We start from the raw sequence: 23384 nt of genomic DNA, 5'->3' as shown, positions 1-23384 counted from the left end.
CTGGATCTAGGGAGTGCAGGCGGAGAAAGGGCGAGCCATCTCCAACCCATCCGCTAGATCCACGTGCGATCCCTGCGATCCCTGCGATCTGAACCGCCGCTGTGCCTCGGCAATAGCGGGACCGAACCGCAATCTCGCAAGCACGGACACACTCCTCGGAGCATGCCCGGCGGGAGCGGAGCTTTCAGCGGGGAGAAGCACAATCAGCCCCTTATTTCCGAGAGTCTTTTCTTTTTATAATCGTATTGACATAATGCTTGTGCGACTGTACAACAGCTCCGCTCCACAGTAAAGCTGCTCATTATAATATTAGGCATAATATGCTTGTGTAATGATGTTTGTGCAACTGGCGATCTCATCGACACCCTCATCAACCTCCTCGGAGGAAGACAGGCGGAGCGTCGAGCCCTCTCACCGGGGGAAACGAACCGCAGCGCGGGCTTCCAAACCCCGAGAGCGGGCGCTGGATCTGGTGGTTAAGGAAGAAGATAGGGACTCGCCAGTCTACATTCCCTCCACCGGATCCATATGCGAACCCCGTCTCGCCCATCCATTGGACTGATTACGCATGTGATTCAGAGCGTGGTCACGTTGGAGGCATTCCTGTAGCGTTTCGACGCAGCTTGAGTTCCTGAAGGGGAACTATATTTTAAAACATGAATTAAAAAAGCAGTTGTGGAAAAACATATTTATGGTCAATTTGAAAAGTGTTTGTTTATTTATTTATTTTTCATTTCATTTTATGAGTGGCGTTCCTAGTTCTCTAGATTTAATCAAAACAAACAGCAATGTGGACGCAATTCAATCTTTGTAAATTCCCCATATCATACTCCTACATTTGTCTTTTATAAAAATGAAAAGAAGCCCTTGTTTTATTGCTTGGGTAATTAGAAGATGGACTATTCTACTCTTCATGCCTTCCAACTGTCTCTACCCACAAGACAGAGTATACCAGAAAACCTCCACTCGCAGATGAAGCTCCTAACAGTAGCTGTTGTTTCTCTGCAGAGGCCGTTTGGTCTCCAGCAGCCTCTCTGTCCTGCTGAGGTCACTGTGTTGGAGTCATCATGGCCCGGAGCCGCTCTAATCCCCGTCCCCTGGGTGACATTATACTTCATCTGCCTTTTTTAATTAATGAGGAATTCAAAGAGAGCCATCTGATCCTCCTCGTGCTTCTTTTTCATTATCGCCGCTCTCTTTTGTTTCTGCTCTCATAAAGATTTTTTTATTTTTTAAACCAGGATGAGCTTTTAAACAATTAGCAAGAGGTGGACAACATTTCATCTCGATGTTATTAGGACAGACATGCACTGTAAGAGAGTATGAACTACTTCAGAGATGGTGGCCTTACGTTATTATTGTCAACGTTCACTTCAAAGCGAGGGAGTTCATCTCTCTTCATTTTATCCCTCTCACTGCTGCTATTTCATCATCAGTGGAATTACACCGTCAAAAATATCTCACCGTATGATCTGAATACTAGTGCGCTTCATAGTCAGAGACGCTTGGAGTTTTAACAAGCTCAGAACTTGTTTGATTTGATCAGTTTTTCAGCGTTAAAATAATTTGTTTTACATATAATTTTAAGAGTCAATTATGGCCACATATACATTGGAATGTTTTGGGGTGACAACCACATTTAAAGCACATAAACTAGAGTTTGTTTCTTTATCGGAACAGATTTGGAGAAATTTAGTATTACATCCCTTGCTCATCAGTGGATCATCTGCAGTGAATGGGTGCCGTCAGAATGAGAGTCCAAACATCTGATAAAAACATCACGATAATTCACCAGTAATCTCACGACTCCAGTCCATCAATTAACATCTTGTGAAGTGAAAAGCTGAGCTGTGTTTTTAAGAAACTCATCTACATCTCGGATGGTCTGAGGGTGAGGTAATTTTCAACAAACGTTCATTTTTTGGTGAGCTGTTCCTTTAAGGCTGGCAAGAAAATAAAATGTTTGGTCATTTCTCGCATACTATTGATACTAAATGTTTTTAATGTAATTTTATCACCAATTTAGCATGGAAATACATGCATAAAATTACCTTCTAAAGTGAAACACAAATGAGACCACAGTTCTCATTCAAATAGAGAACAGACAGAAAACATAATTTCACACTAAATTAAGACAAAGCTAAATGTGCCATTTATTATAATGGGTTTACTGTGTGTGACAGTTGCTGTTAATTTATTTAAACTAAAAACTGTTATGAGGGGTCATATTTTAGAATTATAAATAAATTATAACTAAAAACTGTCTGAAAATAATTACCCATTTAAGCCTCAGAAAAAAATACAATTAATTAATTAATACTTGTATCACCTTACTGACCTGTTAACATTTTGTTATATTCTACATTTGGAGATTCAGTGTGTCAGTATGTTTATGATTACACATTCAGACACACACACACACACACACACACACACACATATATATATATATATATATATATATATATATATATATATATATATATATAAAATAAGATCAAGACAACATTGAATATATTAAAGTTGCCATAATATTTGGATCCCACAGCACAATCAGGTGAGAAGCACTGATACACATAACACATAACAGTGAAATATAAGCTGACATAATTGCCATAGACAGGATGTCTTCCTCCTGTCTGTCAACGTGGGATTTTTCCTCAGCCTTATGACTGATCTAGGCTTAAATTGGAGTTCAGTTGCTCCTGTTTTTACATTGTTAGTGGGAGGGAGAGAAAGACAGAGAATTTTCGATGAGAGAGCTCATGCACATAGCCTGATGTGGAGCAGCCAAGTGCGATGAACTTTAGACAGGCCTGACGCAAGCCTGCATTACTAAATATACACAGGAGTACCACTCCCACTGGAGTCTATTACACACAAACACGCTCCTTTCTACTCAAGGAGTCACTCCAATAAACTATTGAATGGAGGCATTTTGTCAAGCATGCAGTGCTGTAAATGTTGGCTTTATGGGATATGGGTTTTAACATCTGGTATTGCTGTAGTTTATAATGTACTAGAACGCTGCTGCTTATCAAATGAGAGCAGATTTAAATTATAAAAAGAATAAATGAACTGCAATGAAGATTCTGTCATCATCTATTTATGGCCATGTCATTCAAAACCAACATGATTTTCTTCATTGGAGCACAAATGGAGATATTTAATAGAATGTTCATGCTGCTCTTTTCCATACGATGAAAGTGAATATATGGAAGTCTGTTTCGGCCTCAGAATGAATGGATGTAATTGTGACTTTTTAGCTTACATTTAAGAATTGCAAGACGTATAGATATATAGAAGTTCTAACTTTTTTTCTCAAAACTCTGAGTTTACATCTCACAATTATGACTTCATTTATTTATTTATTTATTTGCCATCGACCGACAGAAAGACTAAATTAATGAATAAGGTAATTGTCACTTTTTATCTCGCAATTCGTTTGCTAGTTAACATCCCACAATTCTGACTTTTCTTCTCAGAATTGTAAGAACAAAAGACAGAATTGTTAGATATAAACTCAGAATTGTGTGAAAAAGATGTCAGAATTGTGAGATAAAAATTTTTTTTTTTTTACATTCATTCATTCATTCATTCATTCTTTCTTCCACAGAATGGTGACTTGGAACTATCAGGTTCTAAATCAGGATCTTTTAGCTGGATCTATATTTTGGTTAGAAATTTAACAACAATTGTGTGTATTGTGTGCATTTCTTCATAAAAACAGTCCTTTCCACTAATATCCATACACATATCTGCATGATACAGCAACATTTACTCAAGCAATGTCATGAGTTTGGGGCTGGACTAACTGTAGTTCAGTTTTTGCAGTTCTGGTTAGTACTAGTGAAAGAGCAGAACGTACTCAGAACTTCAACTTTAATGACACATACAGTATAGTGAGCTGTAATTTTGATATTGTGTGTAATTCAATTTTATTTAAATGAATAGAAAACTGATTCATTGGAAAGTCTGACTCAAAAGAATGCTACTTCACAAAAACACATCAATAAATAACTAACTTGAGCAGAAGTCAATATTTCCAATAATAATTACTTAAATTTCAGTCTCTTCATCACACAAATAGTGTTGTATGACATCAGAAGACTTGAAATACTACATGTGAGTGTGTTTTTCTCACACATTCACTTTCATTATACGGAGATAAATGAGCATAAAAATAAAGTAAGTCAGTCTTACAGGTTTGGAAAGACATTAGGTAGAGTAAAAGATGAAATTAGTTTTCTTGTTTTTGCCGTGAACTGTTCCTGCAATGTGTAATGTGAAAAAAAAATATTTTGAATAGACAAATAGGAGAAAAATTGAAAGCGCACCATGTAGAGGCTTCCAAAAGGTTGGGCATATGGACACATTTTTTACAGGCACTCCTGCAGAACACTGATATTGATATTGTTTTTGATTGGCAGGCCATGGCGCCATGAATATAAATAATGAGAATTGTTGGTTTACGCTACTCAGTCTTGGTCAGTCTGCACGTGTGTGTGTGTGTGTGTGTGCACTGAGGTGAGGCAGAGGCAGGTGTTACTAGTAATGGATGGCTATAGGACAGGGAGAGAGAGACTGTGAGAGCATGTCCAGTCTTTCCTAAGGCTCTCCACAGCACTCCATTAATTGCATCCAGCCTCAAAAATTAATATTTGCTCTCTTTTTATGCAAAAAGGTTATTAAATAAACCTGCTGTAGCATGGGTGTGTGTTTGTGATGATACGAGCAGCTGCACGACCATTAGAGGTCTGACCGTACATACGTGTGTGTTTGTGTGTGTATGTTTTGGTGTGGTTAGAGGACGGTGTGTCTTTTTCAGGCATCTGGCTGCTCTATCATGCCTAAAGCAACATACTCATCTGTGCTTTGATCATGAAGACTAATGCATGCTCACAAACTCTCTCTCTCTGCTTCAATGTGTGAGGGTTGATTAAAGGGTTAACTTTAACTTCTGGTTTTCACTGTAATAAAAAAGTACTGTGGCACTGCCACGGTTGAGCTGCTATCAGATTGAAATAGTGTGGCATTTTGATACAGGCATATGATAGTCATGTTTCATATTGAACCATGGAACTTAAAATAGGTGTGAACATTTATGGATTTTTTCTGTTGATAGTGTTTTCGATCATGCCTTAAAGTGTAATGATTGCAATGAAGTCATGCACAAAATCGCATAAATGAAATCACAATATCACAATATTTACTTAAATTCACTAAAACAAATCCAAACAGACGTTCATAATTCACACACAAAACTTTAATGCAATATTTAGTCTATCACATGTGCAAAATACAACTGTATGCCAAGTGGGCATAAGTACTGACTAATGTTATGTAAAAATGGCCATTTATTGGGTATGTACAAATTGTCTACCAATATAACCTAAATAATACTTTGGATACTATAATAGCTATGATACTATTACTGGCTATAATAGTATTTCAATTATACAAAAAATTAAATAAATAAAAATTAGCACTGCATAGATGGTAAAGTACCTGAAGACTACTGTGGGAATATCATGAGGATATATAATGTGCAAATAGTAAACATTACAATATTAGTAAATCACAACAGACCTAAAAAGCTTTAATATCCAAATAAATAAATAAGTATTAGTCCAAATTGTTATGTTACATGACACAATATTTTATGTATACTGGTCTGGGTCATATAATCTCAAAATCAAAAGAAAAAAAAGTTGCTAAAAGAAAAATAAATAAGACAAATATATATATATATATAATAATAGTGAAAATATCAACTAAACTTCCTAGTATATTACATAGTTTATTACATTAATAATCATTTTAGAGGTGAATTGCTCTTAAATAGCATGACTCTTAACATTTTCTAAACAAATAGATTTTATTATTATTATTAATTTATTTTTGCTGTGATATTGACATGCCTTTAGTGAAGTTCAGTTGTACAATGTACAGGACAGAACTTTCATGGTGTTTTTATTAACAGTAATACCATGGGATTTTAGTTGGGGTTCTGTTTTGTTATTGCTGTGTTTCAGCAGGATTTGCTCCAGAGCTCCGATACCTGATACTTCTTGAACCATCAGGTTTAGCCCTCGGGACTGCTTTATAGAGCAACACCATTTTTGAGTTAAACTAACCTACCTCTTTATTTCACTCTCACTCACACATTCACATTAAATTCACTCTGTCCCTCTCTGTTGTCATCTTGTTTTTCATAGGCACTGCTTTAATGAAGAAACAGACCTACTAACAATCTCACGGAAGGGACCCTCCAGAACAAGTATGGGGTCACCATGGAAACCACTTCTCCTGCTGTCAGTTATCAGCGGCCTAGCAGGTATGAGAGCGGCGGTGCGATTATATCAAGATCAGAAACTGCCTTTCCTGAAAACAGCCTCCTCTGTCTTGTCTCTCTCTTTCTCTCAGCAATATTAACAAAGGGCTGCCGTGAAACACTTCATGGTATTTTTGTTATTCAGGGCTTGTTAGTGCTCCACTGCCCTCGTATTCACATTATCTGTAGCTCTCATAATGCTGTTGAGGTATTGTCTTGAACTGTTAGCTTGGTAATGGCTTGGTTAAGTAAACATCAGATAGCATAATTGACGTCTAAAATGTAGTCTTTTTATGTGTAGTGTTATACGTCTTTAGCAGATAGAGGAGCCCTGGGTGTGCAATTATTGAACAGATGTTTGCACCATACCAAGCTACGGCAAACAAGCCTGGTCGAGAGATGAAGTATTCCTATTAGCATGCTCATGTTTCACATGCCGTCTTTTGAAGCACCACTTTGTAGAGACGGCTTCTGTTCTGAAAACCGATAAAAGGAATTCTGAAGAGCAGAAATTAGAATAACAATATGAAAGCTGTGAGATTAACCAAGCAATATTGTTATGTCTAATAAACAACAGTTAATTCTGTTTTACTAATCCTGAGCTGGAACATTTCACTGTTTGTTTCACTATAGCCCTATTCGGACGGTAATTGTTTCTCATGGGGACGTAAGCTATTTTCAACATTTAGGACAGGGGTTAGTCTGAGATTTTATTGCCGTCCGAATCCAGAATGCCAGTGTTTTTCTCCCACCACCCTGTAAAAATCCCCAGCTGAATTACCTACTGTTTTTTGACAAACACCAAAGCCGTGTGGTAATTTAATTGCCGTCTGAATCCACATCTCTGAGTTTACAAGAAGAAATCGATTCAAAATTCACTGTTTAAATCCTTTTTGACCACTGCCGAGCACTGTACGGTAATTATTGCACTTCACTGTAATTTGCATTATTTATTTAGTATTTACAAGAACAATATTTCATAACTGCTTCACTACAGTGAGTGGGAGCTGTTAAGAACAAAAAGAAGAAAGAGAAGAAAAGCATGTAAACATTTGAAATGGGTCATTATTACGGTAGCAACTATGTACTATATACAATTATATACATACTGTAACTGCTGTATATCGCATACAGTTATATACAATATGACGTCTGTATTATAAAATAAGCTTGGAATAGGAAGAATACATTTCCCATGAGTAATTTTTTTTATAAAATGTACACAATATAAAGAATACATTTTATTTACAGCAGACAATCAGATGAGCAGTGCGTTCCTGGGTTCGCAGGATCACAGAACTCACTTCTCGAGCATGAATAAATCGCCATCCAAATCCATGAGTTTTATCACTGAGGTGCCATGCAAATTATTTTTTTTTATCTATATATACAGATGTCCACATGAGAAACAATTACAGTCTGAATAGGGCTTGTTTTTGTCTGTGTTTGTTTTGCAGATCAGCATGATGGAACAAAAATAAACAGAATAGCAAGTTTTTTTTAGTTGTTTCAAGATAATATACTTTCAAGTCTCAAGACAATACACATTTCTTATTTATAATTATGCAACTGAATCAGAGCTGTAATGCGCTATAAAATAGCACTTTTGGCTTGTATGAAATTGCATTAAAAGTTGCAAATGCATTGCAATACACATTATATTATAATTTTACACAGTTCATTATAAGCATATTTAAGGGGAAGAAAAAAAAAACGTTTAAAACCTCATTATATTATTTAAATGGATAGTTTATCCCAAAATGAAAATTTGCTGTTGATTTACTCGCATTCAGTCTAATAAAGATTTTTTTTCTGGATAACAGGAAGATTTTTTTAGCTGAAACCGTGGTCCTTGGTGATTCATAAAATGCAAATCAGTTTCTACCGCCACTTGAGAGTCCAAAAAAGCATATACAGGCACAAAAAAAATTATCCCCGTGGCTCCTGACAATATATTGAGGTCTTATGAAGCAAAACAATCGGTCTGTAAAAGGAACTGAACATTATTTACAACATTATTACCTGTAATCCAGAGCCTCAGGCAAATGGGGAAGTTCAATTATTTTCCATGAACTGTTTTTTTTTCAGTGAACTGGTTCAAATAATTGATTCACCAGTTTGTTTACTTGATCATGCAAAGACACATGCAAACACATATGCAATTATATTTATTACTAAAGCACCCAATAATTATGTGAAACATGGATGTTTTACATGTCTAAAGCATGAATAAATTAGTCTTTTAACCTTTTTACATAAACCATGAGAAACCATAAAAAACAGGGACCATATACACCCGTATATTAACTCAATATCAAGTAATGTCGGGGGCATCTGAAAGTGAGTTTCATTAAGTAAGTTGTAGATGCCGCTCAAGCCACAAACTGTTTAATTCGGTTTAATCTGATTGGTTGAACAAGTTCATCCAGTTCACTAAAATGAACTGGTTCGAAAGAATGATTCATTCATGAACTGCATTCCAGACTGTTTGCCTGAGGCTATGGATTACAGCTAATCATGTTGTAAATAATGTTGAGTTTCTTGCACAGACTGATCGTTTCACTTCATAAGAATTCAATATTTTGTCTTGCTTGTACTGTATATGCACTCTCAAAGAAAAAAAAAATAGTGGAGCAATATCAGAAAGGAGTTTCTCAGAGAAAAATTGCAAAGAGTTTGAAGTTATCATCATCTACAGTGCATAATATCATCCAAAGATTCAGAGAATCTGGAACAATCTCTGTGCGTAAGGGTCAAGGCCGGAAAACCATACTGGATACCCGTATCTTCGGGCAGCCTTGTCCCAACTTTTTTGAGATGTGTTGATGCCATGAAATTTAAAATCAACTTATTTTTCCCTTAAAATGATACATTTTCTCAGTTTAAACATTTGATATGTCATCTATGTTGTATTCTGAATAAAATATTGAAATTTGAAACTTCCACATCATTGCATTCTGTTTGTATTCACAATTTGTACAGTGTCCCAACTTTTTTGGAATCGGGTTTGTAGTACTTTTGCACCCATTGCTTTATGAATTTATGAAAGACTTGATCTCACCTTTTGTTTTCAGTGCAGCCGAACATCTCAAATAATCATCACTATTATATAATAATACAGTGTTTGTGGAGCCTGGTCACACGGTTTATATCACTCAAACCCACACAGCATCTGAGCAAGGAACAGATTACACACTCACACACACATGAAATCCCACAGATTTCCATTATGTCATTCAATCAGTGTTGCACAATTCAAAAAAGTCATCCATCTGAAACAGCATGGTTTTTTTTTAATAATACAAAATAATTCATGACAATATTCTTCTGTTCGACCTAATATTAAAATGCCCACAGGTAACTGTCTACTAAGGCAGCATACTAGTTGAAAAGGAACCTCATAAGTGACTCATTTGGAACACTCTACATAGTCAACAGCTGTCACTTAGAGTCACTTATGAGGTCACTTGAGATTCTGGCAGAGTGTAATGTTAGCATGTTGTTAAAGCCAATGACTTAATAACAGAGATGTTTTAATATGGGGAGATACCAACCACTGAGTCTCCACCATTTGAGAAAGCAGTCAACTTAGAACATGTGTGCCGTAGTAACCAATTGCAATATAGCCGTGATGTCATTGAATTGTTAAGCTGTTTGACAGTCAATAAGTATTTGCGGATACCAGTAGTTGAAAAGGAACCTCATAAGTGACTCATTTGGAACACTCTACATAGTCAACAGCTGTCACTTAGAGTCACTTATGAGGTCACTTGAGATTCTGACAGAGTGTAATGTTAGCATGTTGTTAAAGCCAATGACTTAATAACAGAGATGTTTTAATATGGGGAGATACCAACCACTGAGGCTCCACCATTTGAGAAAGCAGTCAACTTAGAACATGTGTGCCGTAGTAACCAATTGCAATATAGCCGTGATGTCATTGAATTGTTAAGCTGTTTGACAGTCAATAAGTATTTGCGGATACCACAGAAATGTGGTGTAAACTGAATCCTACCTGTTGCAAAATTGTCTATTATGTATGCTAATTTAAAATAAAATTAAATGAACATACATAGCACTCACGAGCAATAGGTAAAACATTCCAAATGTAAAATATAAAAGAACATATTTATTCTTTTAAATAACATATCAGTATATTTATAACAACATAGGCTCATTGAAAAAAAAATGTGCCTCTACCTACATTTTAGCAGAACTTGGCTGTTCATACAATTCACTGCAGTTTCCAGCAGTAAATGTTGGCAGTAAAACACCAGTAACATTTATTCCATTTAAAATACCATAATGTTTCATATACCATCCTGCAAACACATTTTGACAGTTGCATCACATAACTTGTGTTCCATATGTATGCCTTTTCTGACATAGTAAACTTGCTTGGTAACTTACCTAGTACAGCATTGGACGATACGGAACACAAGTCCTGTGAAACACAATAAAAGAGCACAAAGTCTTGTAGAAGCAAGCTATAATGGAATGATCCTTTTATCAAATCTGTTTTTATGTCACATTTGCTTTTGTTAATTCTATCAGTTAGGTTTAAATGATAGGATTTAGTGTAGATATTACATTATTTTCAAATGAGATTTCAAATGAACTTTTAGCACCGTTCACCGGACATTACATTTCCGAAATGCCACTATGCATACAACAACCAGTTGCAACATAATAAATAATTGCCAGATTCACATTAGGGATGCCACAATTCTCAATATAATATTGAACTGTTCGGCACGACATCCACGGTTCAGTATGCGCTTGTGAATTCCATTATTTCCATTTTATTTCCGTTTTCTATTTATATAACTTCCATGCATTTGTGTGTGCCCGTGAGTTCATGCGCTGAGATGAGGAAATGCCTCCCCGCTTAAACCGTGCATTTGACAAAGTAACACACGCCAAAACACCTTCCGCTGTAATGACCTGGTTCCCTCTTCTTTTGATTAATTCCCAATGATAGCGATGCCTATGTCCATATTAGGGATTTCTTGGAATGTCATAAGTTCTATATTACTTCTGTGTTGCATATCTGGAATTTCTGCGCACGGGCACCCTCTGGCTTCCAGTATTAATAAAAGAGACAATACACGTGTTATAGCACTCAATAATGGCCAATCCATCCTATTTTGGGTAAAATAGGAAAAATAATACTTCTCTCAAAATAAATGTTAAGTAGACTTGTAATAATCTACGTCTTTCTCCAGTGCACAGAAGTGTAAAGGAGTTTTTTTGTTGTTAATTTGTTTAAAAAATTGCATCTTAAACTGCAAAAACATTCTGATGTGCCAAGCCATCAGAGCCAAACCGAAAACCGTGGTTAAAAAACCGAGGTATGTATTGAACTGTGGGCTAACTGTATTGTTGCATACCTAATTCACATTCATCTGTTTTCAGATAGAAATCAACGCACTTTTAGCACCACTCTGGATATTTTATTCGTTTTGTGAAATACACAAAAAGAAGCATCGTAATATACAGTAATTTAGCAGAAATTACACCACAGGCACATTTTTCCAGTGAACCTGTGTAGATGGTAACAAATACATTCTGGGATTTCTGTCTCTGCAATTACGGATAAGCCTCTGTGTCGGGATAATGCCTACATTCTGCTAAACAGAGCTAATGGCATGTGACTATAATGTGTTTATTTATCATGAAGTTCTTCTGCTTTATTTGTTTAAATTGCAAAGTGACATAACTTACATTGACGTCTGTGTTGTGCGCAGTTCATATTAGTCTGGTTCGTCAGATCTTTTTAGCCCTAGTATCAAACTCCCTTCAGCGCTTAATCTCAGTGAAAGGTTCAGCAGGTGACCGTCTTCCCCCGGGCCATGTCTGTCTCTGAATAAACACTCTGATGCTGGTGGGAACAGAGTGAGCGGTGCACAGGAACACTCTCTACGATGTGATACCATCTGAGACTCCTGGTGTGCTTCAAAATGAAAATGTCAATTGGGATTTGGAGAGAGACAGAGATGGGGTGAGGGTTGAATGGGGGAAAGAGAAAAAGTCCTGCTATGAGAGATGGCAACCTGCGAATGTTGGTGTTAGAGGTGCCTGTCAAATATGTGACCGACATGATGACTTTACTGAGGTTTTGCTCATTATATTACACACTACTACATACAGCCAGAGGTGAAACGTCCCTCCATTTTCAACTATGTTGGGTTTTACTAAACTAGCACTATTTTGAGTTATCTCAAGGGGATTCTATGTTTGGGTGTGATTCCCAGAAGCAAGATTCTTACTGTGTCATATTTAAGACATGAAAGATTTTTCCCCCACTAGGAAATCAAGCAAGCTGACCCTCTCTGCCCGTCTGGGCCATTTAGAATGGCATTTTGGTCTCCCCACAGGTAATTCCAGCATCTGCACGTGACCTGCAAATGTAGCTGCTATTTTCTAAGGGATAAAACATATGAATTGAGCCTGACTGTGGAGGAAAATTGGACTGATAATCTTTTGCCGGGCCATTTTTTCCCCCTCTTTGCCTCTAGCAATCTGAAATACGTGCAGAAAGCATGAAAATACTTTACAATCTGTTTACTGCAAGGCAAATAAGTAATTTGTTCTTCGGGTCTGTCCATGACTTGAATTGTTGCCAGGGAGTCGTTGTGGCTATTCTGCTTTCTAACAGGTGCTGAGAAACTTTTCACACAATAGTGCCAGCAAGTAACTAGCTAAAGGTAGCTACTACCGACTAGCTTAACTACATTTTTCAGTAGTGTGACAGTAGCTCAGCTTGTCAAAACAGTGTAGCTTTTTCGGTAACAAGGTTTTTTTTTTTTTTTTTTTTACAGGCAGTGTTGAGGAGGCTACTTTGAAATTGCAGCTTGTCAAGTTAGAAGCTACTCAAAATTTATAGGAGCTCACTTACAGTGCAGCTACTCAAAGGGACACACACATGCTGGTTTCCATTTTTTTGTGGGGACATATGCGTAATGGTTTGTATACTGTACAAACTGTATTTCCTGTCCCCTTACCCTAAGTCTACCCCTAAACCTACCCCTCACACAAAACTTTGTAGCACAGTGGCCCTTCTGAACTGATGTTTCTCATCCCTGCTCACGAATTGGTTTGGAAAATGAATGGAGTTTGGGGTGTGCAGCAAAGTCAATATCTATAATTGTTGTAATGGCAAAATAATTTGGATAAAACCAAATGTTGGCAGGTCTTAAACTGGAAGTTTGTCCAAAATATATGAAAAGCCTGTTTTAAATGTACTTATGTTCCATTGGCCTTCATATGTAACATAAAACAAATACACCTTGTATAATTTATAAATGTGTATATATACAGTTATATATACAATTTCTGTAAATTCTGTAGCAGGGCATTGATGTGAGGAATAGACGGGGCATGTTCCCACTACTTTTTTGCCAAATTACAATTTTGCCCCCACAAACCTTTGAAAGCTATTTAAAAAATAGTTTGTGGAACCCATGTACTGTACAGTACAACATAGAGAAAGCATCTTTAATCCCTCATTCTTCATAATTTCTGTTTCTAGCAGGGGCATTTCCTCAGAGGAGGCAAAGGAGGCAGTGCCTCCTCAAAAAAAGTAATTGTACAAAAATAAAACAACAGGCATATTACAAAATATGACATAATAAAAGCATATAAATCACAATTTTTTCTAGAGAAACACTGTCCAACAGCAACACAAGTGGGTAAAGTTACAGCGGGAGTCCACGACTCTCTCGTCTCCCCTGAGCCCATTGAGTTTTATCAGACCCCCTAAAGCATGCGTTGGGTTTGGTGGGGGGTAATTGAGAAGGAATGCGGGAAAATCATGTGAGAGAAGCCTCCATTGTGATATGATTGGCTATGACTTGTTATGATTGGCTATGATTGGTTCATGCGATAAATCCCGCCTCTTGTGTTCGTGCACATTCCTCGTTTGCGAATCACTCTGAATAATTAATAAAATATATAATATTAATAAATATATAAAAATATACAGGTATATTGTTTAAATTGTTACTGCTTTGAGTTGTTATTTTTGAATAAATGTAAAATGCTTAAAAACACTTAACTGATAAGATTTATACTTGGTTTTAATACATAGAATAGCCTATTAAATACATTGTTTATGTAAAAATACAAAACAGATGTTTATTCTGGTAGTGTAAGTAATGTTTACACTTATGCACTTACTTTCATTCAAGAGAGTTTGCACATTCTTTTTTATATACTCACTATTTCATTGTATTTAAAATATCGTGCTGCAACCTGCTTATCTAGTAAGAACAAGGATTGACCATCTATTATTCGTTTGAATTTGTTATTCATTTTGAAGTCATTATTCGTGCCTTTATGATTAAGATATTCAGCTTCATGGCACATTTCCAAGGAATATATAGTTAATCAGAGAGATTAGTTTATTAATGCAGTTCACATGGTTGTAAAGCTGAGTGTGCAATACGATAGGTCAGAAATTGTGATTTAGCATTTTGTCACGCCACACGGCTAATCGTTAAAAAAAGTACCTCTTTACTGGAAAAGCTGCACTATTATTAAAAGAACTGAGCTTCTGTCACATTTTGAATAATGAGATACAATTAGCAGCATTGCTCCTTTTACTCCCCAACGCTGCCACTGGTTGTACAGTATTTATATTTACACTTAACCATTTAGCAGATGCTTTTATTCAAAGTGACTTACAAATGAAGAAAATATTTGTGGGAGTAAACCAGAGTCATACAGTGCATTTGTTTATGGTTATGGATTAATTTTATGCTTTATGGAAGATCAGCAAGAAAGCTTGAGGTAGTGTTTGAGACAACAATGTGAGACATTAGAAAATCAGACCCATCCTGCTTCAATATACTGTGCAGCTCCTGGTCTAGCAGCGGCCATCAAGATAGCATGATTAACCTTCTGCTGATGATCCAGAATGAGATGGGATGCCTGATCTTTCATCAGCTGAAAAAAGGCCCACATCACCCCTGATGGTCTCACTCCTGTAGCGGCTTGCATTAAAGTCAGGGCTTTGGAGTCGACCTTAAGAACTGCCACTGAATCGCTTTACAGAGGCTTCACCCTCTATGTTCCCTTTTTTAGCTGGTTGAAGGCCAGATGTGCTACCATGCTCTGGATCATTTGCAGGTTGAAACACTTCTGTAGCAAGTTGCACCATATCATGACAAAATGCTACATTGTGCTGTTTGGTCACATTAGACACAATTGTGAAGCCCAAAGTATACTTCACTTTTTACTCATACGCGACGGTCAGCATGCAGTGCGTATTTTGTTATCAGAATAGTACACGGAACACCTGACTTTTGTAACCACTCTTCCGGGCCATTGTTTCATAGTAGAAAACAAAACTAAAGAGACGGAACAACAACGACAAAATAGCAGATACAGCAACAGATGGCCCCATTGACAAGCGCTTGTGTGAGAGGGTATAAGATAGCTCAGCTTTGGTTTAAAAGAGTACAAATATATTTGTTTATCGTTAGAACTTCTGGAGAAAAATATAGTAGACACTGGAAATAGATGGAGCTTTCTAGAGTGCATGTGTCGACCACTTGTGTTCGCACAAAAATATCAAATAGAGAATACTTGCTACGTGTTCAACTGTATGCATATGCTAGCATACGTGTACAAAAATGATGTACACTTTGGGCTTACCTCTACAAGCAAGCAAGCATATTAAGCACACTGCCCTAGCATGTCCTCTGTCATATGTGGCAATCATTCATTGTACTGAATCGGTTCATTTGGTTAGTTTGTCTCTAAACACCTATTCAAGGGTTCACCATTTCAAACAGTTCCCAGCCATAATACCATAAGGGCCAGATTTACTAATAGCAAGCTCTCTTTTGGCAGGATTTACAAAAGACACGCAGTGAAAAATTGGCGCTGAAAAGACGTGGACACAGATTTTTCTTTTTCTGTTTTTGGCGGCTGACCTTATTGCATATGCATCTATAGGCGTTTCCCTTTCAGACTCAAAATGTATGGGAGTGGGAGGAGAGTATTTAAATGAATCACACAATATGATTTACTAAGTTTTGCCATAGTCAATTTACTGGTAGTTGTGCCATTATTTCGTGCCCCAAAAACACATTGATAGTAATAGAATGATAATTGGTAGATTGTGTTGGTCATTATGGAAATTTTCACTCCCATCAGCGCTTTAATGGGATTCAGGGCTGGTTCTAGACATTTGGAGGCCCTAGGTAAAATGAATGTTGGAGACCCCCACCCCCACTTGAAACAAATATGATTCCTAACCTTTTTATTTATACAACATTTCATTTCAAATGTTGTATATTTTTATTTATACAGTACCGGTCAAACGTTTGGACACATTACTATTTTTAATGTTTCTGAAAGAAATCTCTTATGTTCATCAAGCCTGCATTTATTTGATCAAAAATATAGAAAAATTTTACCATAATTTAAAATATAATCTATGTATGTGATGCAAAGCTGAATTTTCATTACTCCAGTCTTCAGTGTCACATGATCCTTCAGAAATCATTCTAATATGCTGTTTTATTATCAATGTTAGAAACGGTTGTGCTGCTTAATATTTATTTTATAACCTGTGATACTTTTTTCAGGGTTTTTTTGATGATTGAAAAGTTGTTTTAAAAAATAGAAACCTTTTATAACAGTATAAGTCTTTACTATCACATTTTATCAATTGAAAACATCCTTGCTGAATATTACTGTTCTGTATTTTTGATCAAATAAATGCAGGCTTTCTGAGCATAAGAGACTTCTTTCAAAAAAAAAAAAAAAAAAAAAACATGTGTCCAAACTTTTGATGGTAATCTATGTACATATTAAACTTTATCAAAAGGTAATCTCTTTTTTGTTTGTTGAGGATGTTATTATAGCCGTGAAAGAAACACACTCAAGGCCGCACGCTCACATGAAAACATGGCGGGTGTGTCAGGGCTCTGTCACAAAACCACGAATAAACTAGACCGAAGTGACAGAACCCTGACACCGTCTCAAAGCCTGAGGCCCTAGGCAATTGCTTCTTCTGCCTATAGGTAGCGCCGGCTCTGATGGAATTGCATTCTCACTCTAATTTGCCCTGTTTAGTAAATCTTGCCCTAAGTTTTTATTTGCGCATTACCTAATCTGCCATGACTTTAAACTACTTGTAATGTAGCAAACTACTTTGGCTTGACTGTAGTTGAACTACTGCTGCCTTCAAGCCCACTTGGGAAGTTACTACTTACAAGCTCAGAAGTCATAATTATTATGTGATGTACATTCAGGTGAATTTGGTGGAGGAACACATGAGCATATTAGTAATTAATTAACTTTGCAACACTGACACTGAATCACCATTGAACTTACTTGAGCTGAATAATGAAACCGTTGCCTTCTGTAGACCTGCTTTATAGTGAACTGAATATGTTTCATAATTGATGAACTTTGCAACGCTGTTATTGAACTGAATTGAATTGCCATTGAACTAAATTGAGCTGAACTGACACTATTCTCTAAAGATCTGCATTACAGTTGGAAACAGTTTCATAACTGATGAATTTGAACGCTGTTATGTTCCTTTTTATCACTGTCAAGCTGCTTTGAAACAAACAATGTGCATTAGGTGTGTAACTGATGATTTATCTGTGTATTCAATCATTCTCATGCTGCCAAAGAGAATGCTGGGAAATGTAGTTTTGTTGTGCAATCCTGTCACCTCATTAAGCAGCTAAATGAGTAGTTTTATCTGGCAAGCTTCATCGCTATTCTTCATCAGCGTTACATAACAGAGGTGCAAGATAATTGCACAGTCAACATACACAATTAAGACTTAATTATGACCAATTTGTTTCCGTCATGATTCTTTAATCGACACGCCTTCAACTTGAAAAGTCTGAAAGAAAATTCAGATAATTACATTGTGGTGGCATTCATGTGTGTTCATCTCTTAAATACGGTCATTCTGACATGACATGAAGACAGCATGCTTTTAAGTAGTTTGTTGCTAGGAAAGCTAAATTAAAGTTTCAAAGTAACTTCCACAACACTGTAGTGTAACATGGTGAAATCATGGTTCTGGTGAAATCATGAACTTGGACGTATGCCCTATTAACAAATGCCAACATCTGTCTCAGATGATTGCTTTAGTTCTGCTCTTGATTCCAGCCTTGTTTTCACTCTTCCTGTCCATTGTTACTTGTAGACATGCACAGTTCAGCATCATAAGAATGGAATAAACTTGCAATAAGCACCACACAAAGTGTATTTCCATTTACACATTTTGTCCATATAATGTGATTCTGTATTTTCTTTTCTTTTTTTTTTGGAATACTTACAATGTTTGTGTGGGAGTAAGGCTATGTTTGATAATTGAACTGTGAAACAAGCATGTTCACAACCATTATTGGTTATTCACAGGTCAAATATTTAGATGTGATATTTTAATACTACAGCATATTAAAAAAAAATCTGCTTCCCAGCGATATGGATGTTGAAACATCCTTTGAAATGGGTGGGTGCATTGCTCTATGCCTGTGAATGTGTGATACTGACTCTGGGTAGCTGAGGAAACATTAATTGTGTCCCAGTTTGAATCCATCCTAAATAGTATGTATGGAAAGTATGTATTTATGCATGTATTTATTGATTGATTGTTTATTTTAATAATAACATTTATAATTATAAAATTTATTTATAATTCTGTAATTTTATAAAATTTATAATTTATACATTTTTATTAATAATTACCTGCCTGTCTGTCTCTTTGTCTGTTTATAATTTCATATATAAACTAATTTAATTTATATAATATAAAATAGTTTGTCTGTTGATTTATTCATTTAATAATTCTAAATATTAAAATTGTAAGAATTGCATTTAATATATGAACATGTAATTTAATGTTAATTTGAATTCTAAGGTACTCAACACCAACTTGATAATACTCATCTGCCACAATTATCTAAATGTACCTTTTTTTTTCTTTTCTTTTTTTTCAGAAGTATAGATATATGCGATTATGGGATTAGCATTTTATGTAATACCGTACATTTGGCATCGTTCAGCTCTAACTGAAATACAGCACTGAATATTATAAATGTGCATAGCCATCGTCATAATGGACAATGGCTCTGAATGTTGTTGATATTGCTGATGTTTTACAAAATGTTCACCACTTTTGTATGCATAAGAAATTTCCCTGTTTATACAACTCTGAGTTTAAACTTTTCAGTGATGTGCTGAAGTGTCTCAGGATGCGTACGGCTGCATCAGATAAATCTGTGTGAATTACACGTCCTTTATTTAGTATTAGAATGAACTGTCTCCTGCTGCTGGACCGAAGCTGAGTCAGGGACCGATACATAATGGCTCGATGTGGACACCTGCATTAAGAATAAACCGGCACTTCATGCTGATGGTCTACCAGAGAGCCACACTTAACAGCCATTACTCTCAGCTATGTGCTTACACACCAGAAAATAAATGCATGCGCAGGCGGCCTGCAGACTACAGTAAATATTGCGCAAAAAGGTCACACTGCCACTGACTTAAAGCTTATTGAAGTGTTGCCGTAATAGCACATTTTGAATTCTAATGACTTCTCAATAGATTTTTTTATGTATTTATTTATTTATTTGGCAGGTGTTACTTTGCTGGCTAACTTTTATTGGTTTTAAGGTAGAAAGAACTGTTTATACTTCATAGGTTCAGTATATTTACACTGCCATTCAAAAGTATTCACAAATATACACATTTATTCAATTGATGACAATGCTGAATTTTCAACACTTTCAATTTGTTTTTTTCTTATACAGTTGAATATAGATGAAACAATCGTAATTAATTAGTTTTTCAGGATTCTTTGATAAACAGACTATTTGAGAAATATTTATTTGAAATGGAAATGTAATGTAACATTATAAATACATACATGTATTATTATAGTTTTGAATCAATTTAATGTGTCCTTGCTGAATAAAAGCATATTCTTTAGACATTTCTTAAATAAATAAATAAATCATACTGACCCCAAACTTTAAAGTGGTAGTTTATTTAGTTAGTCTAAGTTCTACACATTGCTTAAAAAAAAAAAAACTCTTGCTTGACAATTCAGCAATTTTAGACCTTTTTTTAAAAGAAAGCTCTAATTGAAACTGCATCTTGAAAGGGATTAGTATATTTGTTTTCCATAAGACGATAACTGCATTGCTAATTTATTTCAAGCTGAAATCAAGTACAAACACTTGCTGACTTTACAAGCTGTAATTAGTAATCAAAATAATTTCTTCTGATCACCAACCAAAATATGATTGAAACAACTCGCTGTGCTCATTCCATTTTTAAAAACTCTACCCACACAGTACTTAAGAGTCAGCCACTGGTGTTAAAAGTCATTGAGCGAGCTGTGTGTTTTCTCTCTCTTAAAGGGAAAGTTCATCCACAAATGAAACGTCTGTTATTATTTACACATCCTAATGTGTTTTAATACATGTGACTTCCTTCTGTGGAACACATTTTTTTTTTTTTCAATTAACATGAATGTAGACTGGGAAAAAAAGGGGTATTAAAGGTGACCTATTGTGCAAAAATCACTTTTATAAGGTGTTTGAACACAGTTGTGTGGCCGCAGTGTGTGAAAACAACCAGCCTATAATGGTGTACGGCTGCATCAGATAAATCTGTGTGAATTACACGTCCTTTATTTAGTATTAGAATGAACTGTCTCCTGCTGCTGGACCGAAGCTGAGTCAGGGACCGATACATAATGGCTCGATGTGGACACCTGCATTAAGAATAAACCGGCACTTCATGCTGATGGTCTACCAGAGAGCCACACTTAACAGCCATTACTCTCAGCTATGTGCTTACACACCAGAAAATAAATGCATGCGCAGGCGGCCTGCAGACTACAGTAAATATTGCGCAAAAAGGTCACACTGCCACTGACTTAAAGCTTATTGAAGTGTTGCCGTAATAGCACATTTTGAATTCTAATGACTTCTCAATAGATTTTTTTATGTATTTATTTATTTATTTGGCAGGTGTTACTTTGCTGGCTAACTTTTATTGGTTTTAAGGTAGAAAGAACTGTTTATACTTCATAGGTTCAGTATATTTACACTGCCATTCAAAAGTATTCACAAATATACACATTTATTCAATTGATGACAATGCTGAATTTTCAACACTTTCAATTTGTTTTTTTCTTATACAGTTGAATATAGATGAAACAATCGTAATTAATTAGTTTTTCAGGATTCTTTGATAAACAGACTATTTGAGAAATATTTATTTGAAATGGAAATGTAATGTAACATTATAAATACATACATGTATTATTATAGTTTTGAATCAATTTAATGTGTCCTTGCTGAATAAAAGCATATTCTTTAGACATTTCTTAAATAAATAAATAAATCATACTGACCCCAAACTTTAAAGTGGTAGTTTATTTAGTTAGTCTAAGTTCTACACATTGCTTAAAAAAAAAAAAACTCTTGCTTGACAATTCAGCAATTTTAGACCTTTTTTTAAAAGAAAGCTCTAATTGAAACTGCATCTTGAAAGGGATTAGTATATTTGTTTTCCATAAGACGATAACTGCATTGCTAATTTATTTCAAGCTGAAATCAAGTACAAACACTTGCTGACTTTACAAGCTGTAATTAGTAATCAAAATAATTTCTTCTGATCACCAACCAAAATATGATTGAAACAACTCGCTGTGCTCATTCCATTTTTAAAAACTCTACCCACACAGTACTTAAGAGTCAGCCACTGGTGTTAAAAGTCATTGAGCGAGCTGTGTGTTTTCTCTCTCTTAAAGGGAAAGTTCATCCACAAATGAAACGTCTGTTATTATTTACACATCCTAATGTGTTTTAATACATGTGACTTCCTTCTGTGGAACACATTTTTTTTTTTTTCAATTAACATGAATGTAGACTGGGAAAAAAAGGGGTATTAAAGGTGACCTATTGTGCAAAAATCACTTTTATAAGGTGTTTGAACACAGTTGTGTGGCCGCAGTGTGTGAAAACAACCAGCCTATAATGGTAAAAATCCACCCACTCATTTTTTTATAATCCCAATAAATCATAAAATGTCTCTCCAAACAAGCGGTTCCAGATTTCTCCCTATATATGTTATACTAGGGAAAGTCCCACCCATTTGTAACACTCTCTGCCCTGTTAGCATAGACACCGCCCTGAGTGAGAAGCAGCAGTCCACCATTACTGTTTTCTTGCTGTAGCTGCTGAAGTGAAGTGGCATTACAAGTGTTGTGTTTAGGGACACACCAAAGAACATAGGTGTCTCCATTGATTGCTGAGGACACGGTGGTTAAGTTTCTGTGAGTGTTCAAAATCTGTTGTACTGCAAAGTAGCTGCATCTGCAAAGAGAATTGACTTGGAATTGACAGAGTACACCAATTTCATCAGCAGGAACACTAATCACTACGATAGTGATATCAAATGAAACACCTATTTGCAACAAAGCAATACCAATCAATAGCATACAAAATGTGCAGTGCAGGGGGTGTCCTTCAGGACAGGTTTAAAAAACACTGCTTTAAATAATACTATTAAATAATTAGCAGCACCAGTCAGATCCGGTCACAGCCGCCCAAATGTTCACGCAAAGAAAGAAGGCGTAACTTTTATTCTCGCTGTAGTATTGTTGCTGATTGTCTCGCCATGTCGAGACGCAGTGTGTTTCGTTGTGAAAGCGAAACTACTTTGTTTGGCCTTCCAAAAGAGGACGATATCTGCTTTGTCATGCCTAGAGCTGATCCGTGCTGGTCGATGAGGAAATACATCAACTTCGCGCTGTGGATCGCCGGATCTGCTTTCACCGTGGACGAAGCGGAGTCCAGCCCAGGGTCGTCACATGTGGTTGCTGCAAGCTCGCCGGCCACTCCTTTGTCGAATCCGCCAGCAGCGCCGTTCTCAAGCCCGCCGGCCTCCGCTCACTCTAGCCCGCGGTGTGTTTCGTTGTGAAAGCGAAACTACTTTGTTTGGTCTTCCAAAAGAGGACACGACTAAAAATCAGTGGTTAAGTTGTATTTACAAC

General features: G+C 36.2%; 1 protein-coding gene across 1 annotated transcript in view; it reads left to right on the top strand.

Annotated features, from left to right (window-relative positions):
* The first annotated feature begins 6224 nt into the window (after positions 1-6224).
* The window catches only part of LOC107567525 (contactin-5), a 210787-nt gene continuing 193627 nt past the window's right edge, over positions 6225-23384 (top strand). The window contains exon 1 of the mRNA XM_016253217.1: positions 6225-6337. Within this exon, the coding sequence (XP_016108703.1) occupies positions 6283-6337 (55 nt within the window). The 5' untranslated portion in view covers positions 6225-6282. The remainder of the gene's footprint in view (positions 6338-23384) is intronic.

Source organism: Sinocyclocheilus grahami, unplaced genomic scaffold, assembly GCF_001515645.1.
Source record: "Sinocyclocheilus grahami isolate Dianchi unplaced genomic scaffold, SAMN03320097.WGS_v1.1 scaffold1165.1, whole genome shotgun sequence".
Classification (NCBI taxonomy): Eukaryota; Metazoa; Chordata; class Actinopteri; order Cypriniformes; family Cyprinidae; genus Sinocyclocheilus; species Sinocyclocheilus grahami.
This window is presented reverse-complemented; position numbering and strand designations above follow the sequence as displayed.